Source organism: Stegostoma tigrinum, chromosome 33 (assembly GCF_030684315.1).
Source record: "Stegostoma tigrinum isolate sSteTig4 chromosome 33, sSteTig4.hap1, whole genome shotgun sequence".
NCBI classification, from domain to species: domain Eukaryota; kingdom Metazoa; phylum Chordata; class Chondrichthyes; order Orectolobiformes; family Stegostomatidae; genus Stegostoma; species Stegostoma tigrinum.
This window is the reverse complement of record NC_081386.1, coordinates 29,704,015-29,714,019: the sequence shown is the minus strand read 5'-3', so window position 1 is coordinate 29,714,019 and position 10,005 is coordinate 29,704,015. Positions and strand designations below refer to the sequence as shown.

Below are 10,005 nucleotides of genomic sequence, written 5' to 3'. Positions count from 1 at the left end.
ATGCTCACAACCACGTTTGCATATGGATATTCACACTCACACACACACTCACACACACACCCATGCATGCACATTCCCTCCTCACATATCCTCAATTATATCCAAATGCACAAAGCCACCAATTACATGCCCACACCCCTACCAACCAATCACCTGCGCACATGCACTTTTCAAAATTTTATCGAAGATTAGCACAGACGGCCTTGCACCGGGTGTGCCAGCGCTGTGGAACTGCTTTCTCATTAATCTTTTCTCCTCTGCTCCCTATCCTACATGTTCTTTTCCTTTTCAACTATGTATCCGCTTCCCGTTTGAAAATTACCTTTGAATTTCTTTCCACTGCCCTTATAGGTTGTGAGTTACTGATTGTAACAACTTGCGGATTGAAATTGGAAAAGCCCACTGTATCTTTGGGCTCCGCTGCTAACGGGAGCAGGTTCCTCGCCTGGGCTATCTCCTGAGGAATCTGGGGTCAAGATCCTGGGATTAAAGGCCAGTTGTAACAGCCTGGTTAGTGGAATTTTATTCCAGGATGTTAGCAAGACAATTTGATTGTAATCCTGTTTGGAATACTCACTGGAGTGAAGGGCTCCTACATCATGATAATGTCTACAGTAAGGCACCGGTAACTGTGACTGGAGCAGGGGGTACAGTTGGTGAAAAGTGGAATTAAATATCTTTTGGGTGGGAACACAAGTCGCAGTAAGGGTAGACTCTCTGGCTTTCTGAGTCAGCTTCATCACTCAGTAGAGAGATGCATTGGTGATAAACTCACTGGTCCAATATACCAGAAGGCCATGGTAATGCTGTGGGCAAGGAGCTCAAATCCCACTGTGACAGTCACAATATTTGGAGTTGGAGAGTCATAAAGCTGTACAGAATGGAAACAGACCATATGGTCCAACTTGTCCCTACCGACCAGATGTACTAAATTAATCTCCAGTATCTGAAGCTGGTTCACTCAGAACCACTGTAGCACCCCATTCTGGGCAAAGTTTGAACAGCAAGCATTAAGGCATGACCACTCTGCACCATCCATTTGCCACCATTTGGCCCATATCCCTCCTAATAGTATACTCATTCAGATGCCTTTTAAATGTAATCATACCAGCCTCCACTACCTCCTCTGGCAGCTCATCCCATACATGCACTGCGCTCTGCGTTAAAACATTGCCCCTTAGGTCCCTTTTAAGTCTTCCCCTCTCGCCTTAAACCTCTAGTTTTGGACTCACCCAACGCCAGGGAAAAGACCTTGTCTGTTCACCCTATTCATGCTCCTCATGATTTTATAAATCTTTATAAGGCCACCCCTCAGCCTCTGACACTCCAGGGGAAATAGCTCCAGCCTATTCAGCCTCTTCCTGTAGCTCAAACCCTCCAACTCTGGCAACATCCTTGTTAATCCTTTTGGAATCATTTCAAGTTTCACAACGTTGAATTGCGTGCAGTATTCCAAAAGTGGCCCGCCAATGTCCTGTACAGCTGCAACGTGACCTCCCAACTCCTATACTCAATGCACTGACCAATGAAGGCAAGCATATCAAACACCTTTTTCACTATCCTGTCTACCTGGGACCGTCTCTTAATAAAATCTAAAACTCATTTCTGGACCCTGTCTCTATCGTTGCTTATTGTAAAAACCCATCTGGTTCATTAATGTCCTTTTAGGGAGGAAGACCCTTCTGAAGAAGGGTCACTTACAAACATTCACTGCCTCCATCACCGAAGTTCAGTAGCAGCAGTGTGTACTACGAACAAGATACACTGCAGGAATTCACCAACGCTCCTTAAACAGCACCTTCCAAGCCACAAACACTTCCGTGTAGAAGGACAAGGGCAGCAGATACATGGGAACACCAACCCCTGCAAGTTCCCCTCCAAGCCACTCTCCATCCCAACCTGAAAATATGTCGCTGGGTCAAAATCCTGGAAATCCCCCTCCCCCATGAGGGCAATGTGTGTCTCCCTACAACGTGTGGACTGCAGTGATTTAAGAAGGCAGCTCACCACCACTTTCTCAAGGGGCAACTAGGGATGGCCAATAAATGCTGACCCAGCCAGTGACCCCCACATCCCATGAGTGAGCCAAAAGAGGACTTGAAATGTTAAATCTACTTTCTCTCAACAGATGCTGCCAGATCTGCTGAGTTTCTCCAGCAATTTCGGTGTCTGTTTCAGATTTCCAGCATCTGCAGTTGTTTTATCTGTTGCCCTTACCTGGTCTGGCCTACAAGTGATTGCAGACCTGCAACAGTGTGGTTGGCTTTTAATTCCTCTCTGAAATGACATGGCAAACTGGTCAGTTTCAGAAAGCAACAGATGTTGGCCCAGGCATTGACGCCCACATTCCACGGAAGAATAAATGTTTAAAAAATTGCGATTACGATTGACTTCTTTTTTCAGACCTAATCTCTGAGAGGCCAAATATCTGTTGCTTCCAGCCTTAACATTAATCGATGATGGACCATCCACGGTCCTGTGGGGTAGAGAATTGCCAAGATTCACCACCTTCTGAATGAAGATTGTCTCCTTATCTCAGCAAGAAGTGATTGACACCCTAATTCTGACAATGTAACTTCATGAAATGGGCTAAGCAAACAGTTAGAATGTGGAGCTCATAAATCAGAAAGGGATGTGACAGGCCAGTTGAAAATTCATTTTCCATTATAATTCTAATGTTGGTGAAGTTATCCTGTGGAATGATATTTTATCTGGATTATTGTCAGTGCTAACAAGTTGGGAGAAGAATTCCATTTGAATGCATTAAGCTTTCCAAAACAATAACCAACTGAATTTATGTAGCAACATTAATGTCGCAAAGCATGCATGGTGCTTCACAGGAGAGCAGTCACAATATCTCACAGCGAAATCTCATGCATTGTGCTGTTGTTAATAACTGTTCCCCATTGAGGGTGTGCGTCAATGAGCACATTCCACTTGGGCATAGCAGCCATGGGTGGGATGTTGGTCAGCACACCTATACCTGATCCTTGTCAGAAGTTGGGCTGTGTATGTGGGAGGCTGAATGATGTTGGGCTAACACGAGATAACAGGCATGTAATATGATTACTGGAGAGACAGACAATTAAAGTCAATGATTCTAGAGGAAGAAGCAGGGAGCAATGATACAATAAGTATATGATAACCTGAACATGGGAAATGAAGAATTAGAAAATAAACCATTTACAGCATGTTCCTCTCTGTAAATAGATGAAAGTCCCTGGCTAAGATCAAAGGCTCTGACTTCAAACAATTTCGTATTCACATTAAAGTTCAGATTTTACAGAAAAAACAATGCCTCATTACCAGTTTCTCATACGTCCTCAGATCCTCTGTAGCAATTTGTCCTCTGGGAGGGAGCCACTGGTGCAGAGCTGTGCGACCGGTTAAAGAACATTGGATCCCATCTTGCTGCAAGGTATCGAACACAGCAACAAGGTGAATAGACACAGGAGTGTGAGGGCTAAAACATCATCATAGTACAGTGAGAGCAGCTTTGCTATAAGTGTCGAGGTGTCACATCGGAGAGACTGAATATCGAGCAGCTTGGCTAAGAGACTGGGAGGAGATGAGTGAAAATGTTTTGAGGTTCTGCGGAGGTGTTTGGAACAGTAGGAAGAGAAGCACAGAGGTGGAAGAGAACACCGGACAGTGGGTACCAGGTGGCAATGCAAACAGCGCAGAAGCTAAAAGGGGAAGGATGTCAGTGCACTGTTTTCCTAGAGCAGAGAAGGCTGATTGAGGTGGACATAAATATAAGGAGTACAGAAAAAAAGAGACATTTCATCTTAATTGAAGGCTTAATAACCAGAGAATGTAGCTTAAAGTCAAGGGTGAAAGGATCAGAGGAGATTTAAGGGAGAATTTTTCACCCAGAGGCTGATGGGTATCTGGAATTTACCGCCTGAAAAGGCAGTAGAGACAGGAGCCATCATAACATTTAAATGGTATTTCGATGAGTACTTGAAGGAACAGAGCTTACAGGGTTACAGAGACAATGGGCTGAAGGGCTGCTTCTGTGCTGTAGAACTCCATGTCTCCGAGTAAACAAAGGAGAAAAGGGTGGTGCCGATGCTGAGAGGGTGACGTTCTGTAAGACTGAAAGAGGTTTGTACGCAGCATAAACACTAGCACTAGACGATGAGTTGAACGGCCTGTAAATTCAATGTGAACAGAACAATGCAGACTTTCTAATATCCTGACCCCACACTGTTAACAGAAACTGAAGGAAGTTTATCTCCTCCTGATAACGGTGGCCTGTCAGAAAGGTTTTGTGTGGCTTTTGTGCAATTGGTTATTGCGCCTTTGGCAACTGAGCTGCCAATATGTGAAGGAGAAAATTAGATCTGTACTGAAAACAACAAACACTGGAGATCACAGCAGGTCAGACAGCATCCCTGGAGAGAGAGAGCATACTGGCGCTTCGAGCCTAGATGACTCTTCATCAGAGCTGAAGTGAATTTTGGGGGAGTAGCATTTATACTATTTTTGTGTGGGGGGTGGGGTGTAGACTGCTGATGGAGAGAAGATGTTGATAGTTCAGGTTAAGTGATCGGAACGTGAGAATGGCAGAACAATGGTGCGTCCAACTGCTAGACTGGAAAGAGAAGACCATCCCACTGGGATGGAAGAGGGGAGAGAAGACATGGTGACAGAGAATGTAACAAGTAAACTAAAAGAAAGGGAAGGAAAGGGAGTTGATTCACAATTTGAAGGCGTCAAACTCAATATTGACTGCAGAAGGTTGTAAAGTGCTTAGTCTGAAGGGGAGATGTTTTTCCTCCAGTTTGTGCTGTGATTCTCAGGAGTACTGCAGCATGCCGAGGACAGATATGTGGGTGTGCGAGCAGGATGCTGTGTTAAAAATGACTGGCTAAGGGAAGGATGGGGTCAGGCTGTCTTCCCGACCCGAGGTATTCTGTAAAGCAGTGACCGAGTCTGCATTTGGTTCCTCCAATGTAGAGTAGGTCACATTGTGAGCAGCAAATATCATGCGCCCACACCCCCCCAACCAACTGTAGCATAAATGCTGACCCCCTCCATATTTCACTTCAGTTCTGATGAAGTGATCGAGAATCAAATTGTTAACTTGCTGTCTGTCCATGGATGCTGTCTGACCTGCTGTGATCTCCAGCATTTGTTGTTTTCAGTCCAGTATCTGAAGCTGGTTCACTCAGAACCACTGTAGCACCCCATTCTGGGCAAAGTTTGAACAGCAAGCATTAAGGCATGACCACTCTGCACCATCCAGTCAAACCAGCTTTGCACCATACTTGGTTAGCGGAGTGGGTCCTGCTGATCATTGACTCGTGACTCAGTTGGGTGAATGGATGTCAGCTGGGAATAGGATTGGGAGAATGTGTTGCCTCAGTGGCTGAATAGCCTGGTGACACTCACTGCCCAGGTTGAAACAATCCTTCATGTGCCCCCTCCAAATCAGCCCCGTCAGGAACATGAGGAACTGAACTGATAAGAAAAAGAGAGATAAAGCTTTCATGTTAACAACACATGACAGTGTTTGTTAACGTTATGTGCAGGGATCTTGCAGATACAATGAATCAAACATCAGATTTAAGGGGGATTATATCATCTGAAAATCCTTCACAGAGATCACTCTCCTGGTAATGAGTTTTACCATTAACACCAGTCTCATTAAGAGGGAATGTCTCTAGTACGGACTGGTTGTTCAGTTGAGGAGAGCATTGGATGATTACCTGGAAGAAATAGTGTGAAAGGGCATCCAGAGAAAGCAGGAGATTGGCCTGAGGTAACAGTGCCTATTTAATGAGTCAATGCAGGTATGATGGACCAAAAGGCCTCTTCCTGTGCTGTAATACCTCTGCGATTCTGGTGTGCGAAATGCCTCTTCCTCTGCTGTAAATATCAAATCCACATCAAACCCTTTCTCGAAGAGTGAAACTCACCATGGGGAAGCCTATTTGTCCCTCTCATTGAGTTACCAACAGCATCCCAAACGTTGAAAAGGAGTGTTACCTTCGCTAGTTGGAATGGTGTTAGTGGAATCTCCAAGGTAGAGAGAGTGTCACAATTAGGGCCCCTCTCATTGATGGACCATCACTCTCAAGAACCCCTTTGCACTCAGCAATAGTGCGGCTCTCTGTACTCACCGGAATGGTGGAGTTATTGGTCAGGATCAGGAGGAGATTGTTCCCTTTGGTTAATGTCGGGATGGTCACTTTGACCGGCAGATGGCCAACAGTAAATGGCCCCAGATTCTGAAGCTGCAATGAAACCAAGAGAACAACATGAGAAGCTTTAGAGATAGGAAGTGTCCAACAAGCCCATCCACTTTGCATCGCTAAATTCAACCTTGGTACCATGAGTAATCAAAATGCTCATGAAATGAAAACCTAGCAGCATATGACAATATGACAATGTCCTGTGCCCTTCTTTCAATAATGTGGAGGTGCACATGTTGGACTGAGGTGGACAAAGACAGAAGTCACACCAAGTCAGGTTATAGTCCAACAGGTTTAGTTGAAATCACACAAGCTGTCAGAGCACTGCTCCTTCATCAGTCATGTGACTTCTGACGTCCTTCAATATGAACACAAACACCTCAAGAGCAGTTAGGGTTGAGCAATAAATACCACTCTTATCACTGAATACCCATTATCGAATAAAACTGCAGCCTGGCCTGATACTCCAAAGTAGTAATGAAGGAGTGCTGCACTGTCTGAGGTGCAAACTTTGATTGAGATTTTAAACAGACACCTATCACACCTCTTAGGTATTTGCAAAAGATGCCACATTCCCAGCTCAAAGAAAAGCAGGAGTATTCCTCCTGGCACAGGAACACCAGCACCAAGTTCCTCTCCAAGCAATTCACCATCCTGCCTTGGAAATATATTGCTGTTGCTTCAGCTGGATCAAAATCCTGAAATTACCTCCCCTTGGGCATTGTGGGGCAACCTAGAGCATGTGGACCTGTTTTTATTCACTTATAGGACATGGCCATCACTGAATGAACCAGCGATTAATGCATGTCCCAAACTGCCCCGGAGAAGGTGGTGGTGAGCTGCCTTCCTGAACCACTGCAGCCCATGTGCCACAGGTAGACCCACAATGCCCTTAGCAGAGGAATTCCAGGATTTGAATGCAAATATGTGGATATATTTCCAAGTCAGGACGGTGAGTGGCTTGGAGGGTGGTGTTCCCATGTATTTTCTTCCCTTGTTCTCTTAGGTGGAAGTGGTCTTGTGTTTAGAAGGTGCTGTCTAAGAAGCTTTGAGGAATTTCCTCAGTGCACCAAGCAGGTAGTACACACTGCTGCTGCAGAGTGTTAGTGGTGGAAGGAATGGATGTGGTGCCAATCAAGCGGGGGCTGCTTTGTCCTGGATGGCGTCAAGCTAGTTGAGTGTTGTTGGGGCTGCACCCATCCAGGCAAGTGGGGAGTGTTCCATCGCACGCCTGACTTGTGCCTTGTAGATGGTGGACAGGCTTTAGAGAGTCAGAAGTGAGTTACTTGCGATAGAATTCCTAGCCGCTCGCCTTCTGTTGTAGCCACTGTATCATTTTGGTGAGTCCAATTGAGTTTTTGGTCAATGATAACCCACAGGACACTGACAGTGGGGGATTCAGTGATGGTATTGCCATTTAATATCAAGGGATGGTGGGTAGATTGATGGATTGCAGCATTCAGGAATATGGCTCACCATCACTTTCTCAAGGGGCATTTAAGATGGAGAACAAATACTGGCCTAGGCTGCGATGCCTGTCAAATAATTGTTACATTACAAAGAGATGTTCACCGTCTAATGCTAATGAAAACCAGAAATCCTAATCTGTGAAAGCTGGCTAGACCCATTCAGGCTGTCTTCAAAAAAACCCAAAGCTGCCCACACCATTGACTCAAGTAGTTGCAACTAGCCAGCTCAGACCTCTTGTTCAATTTCTGCCTTAAAAAGAGGCCAGGTCAAAATAACCTCTTAAAGCTACAGCATCATCATACCCTTTATTTTCATGTTCATAGTAGCTGACACTGGTCCAGCTTCCTAAAAGTCAACTGTCAAAGTGAACAGAACTTCTGACACTTCTGTTTATATCTGTCAGCCAGGGCTTCCTGATTGCAGCTGTTAACCTGGTGCAATCGGGGAACTCACGTTCTATAAGGTGCACCTGACTAACCTTGTTACAATCACTACAGCCCTCTTCCAGAACAACCCAGGAGTTCAACCTGGATAAATGCGAGGTGATGCATTTTGGAAGGTCGAATTTGAAAGCTGAGTACAGGATTAAGGATAAAGATAGAGGAAGCTGATGTGCTGAAAATTTTGTCAAACATTAAGATTGACAAGTTGCCAGGCCCGGACCAGATTTGTCCTCGGCTGCTTTGGGAAGCAAGAAATGCAATTGCTTCGCCACTTGCGAGGATCTTTGCATCCTCGCTCTCCACTGGAGTCGTACCTGAGGACTGGAGAGAGGCAAATGTAATTCCTCTCTTCAAGAAAGGAAATAGGGAAATCCCCGGCAATTACAGACCAGTAAGTCTCACGTTTGTCATCTGCAAGGTGTTAGAAAGGATTCTGAGGGATAGGATTTATGACCATCTGGAAGAGCATGGCTTGATCAAATGCAGTCAACACGGCTTTGTGAGGGGCAGGTCATGCCTCACAAACCTTATCGAGTTCTTTGAGGATGTGACTAGAAAAGTTGATGAGGGTTGAGCTGTGGATGTGGTGTATATGGACTTCAGTAAGGCATTTGATAAGGTTCCCCATGGTAGGCTCATTCAGAAGGTCAGGAGTAATGGGATACAGGGGAACTTAGCTGCCTGGATACAGAATTGGCTGGCCAACAGAAGACAGCGACTGGTAGTAGAAGGAAAATATTCTTCCTGGAAGTCGGTGGTGAGTGGTGTTCCACAGGGCTATGTCCTTGGGCCTCTACTGTTTGTAATTTTTATTAATGACTTGGATGAGGGGATTGAAGGATGGGTCAGCAAGTTTGCAGACGACACCAAGGTTGGAGGTGTCGTTGACAATATAGAGGGCAGTTGTAGGCTGCAGCGGGACATTGACAGGATGCAGAGATGGGCTGAGAGGTGGCAGATAGAGTTCAACCTGGATAAATGCGAGGTGATGCATTTTGGAAGGTCGAATTTGAAAGCTGAGTACAGGATTAAGGATAGGATTCTTGGCAGTGTGGAGGAACAGAGGGATCTTGGTGTGCAGATACATAGATCCCTTAAAATGGCCACCCAAGTGGACAGGGTTGTTAAGAAAGCATATGGTGTTTTGGCTTTCATTAACATGGGGATTGAGTTTAAAAGTCATGAGATCTTGTTGCAGCTGTATAAAACTTTGGTTCGACCGCACTTGGAATACTGCGTCCAGTTCTGGTCGCCCTATTATAGGAAAGATGTGGATACTTTGGAGAGGGTTCAGAGGAGGTTTACCAGGATGCTGCCTGGACTGGAGGGCTTACCTTATGAAGAGAGGTTGACTGAGCTCGGACTTTTTTCATTGGAGAAAAGGAGGAGGAGAGGGGACCTAATTGAGGCATACAAGATAATGAGAGGCACAGACAGAGTTGATAGCCAGAGACTATTTCCCAGGGCAGAAATGGCTAACACGAGGGGTCATAGTTTTAAGCTGGTTGGTGGAAAGTATAGAGGGGATGTCAGAGGCGGGTTCTTTACACAGAGAGTTGTAAGAGCATGGAATGCATTGCCAGCAGCAGTTGTGGAAGTAAGGTCATTGGGGTCATTTAAGAGACTGCTGGACATGCATATGGTCACAGAAATTTGAGGGTGATTACATGAGGATCTATGGTCGGCACAACATTGTGGGCTGAAGGGCCTGTTCTGTGCTGTACTGTTCTATGTTCTATGTTCTAAAAGCAGATTCCCTGGTTATTGCTTTGATAATTGAATTTGCTGTATGCAAATTAATTTCAGTCTTTCCCACAATGGTTATAGTAATGCATTAGGCTCTCCAAACTTTGAGACGACCCAGGGTTGTTAATGGAATGTGATTTTGTCCT

The 10,005-nt window shown here is 45.2% G+C and overlaps 1 protein-coding gene across 1 annotated transcript in view; it reads right to left on the bottom strand.

Moving 5' to 3' along the window:
- The window catches only part of itga11a (integrin, alpha 11a), a 161,455-nt gene that overhangs the window by 14,769 nt on the left and 136,681 nt on the right, over positions 1-10,005 (bottom strand). Inside the window, exons 25-26 of the mRNA XM_059639194.1 lie at positions 6,129-6,242; positions 3,307-3,411 (exon numbers count right to left, since the gene is read on the bottom strand). Of these exons, the coding sequence (XP_059495177.1) occupies positions 3,307-3,411; positions 6,129-6,242 (219 nt within the window). The remainder of the gene's footprint in view (positions 1-3,306; positions 3,412-6,128; positions 6,243-10,005) is intronic.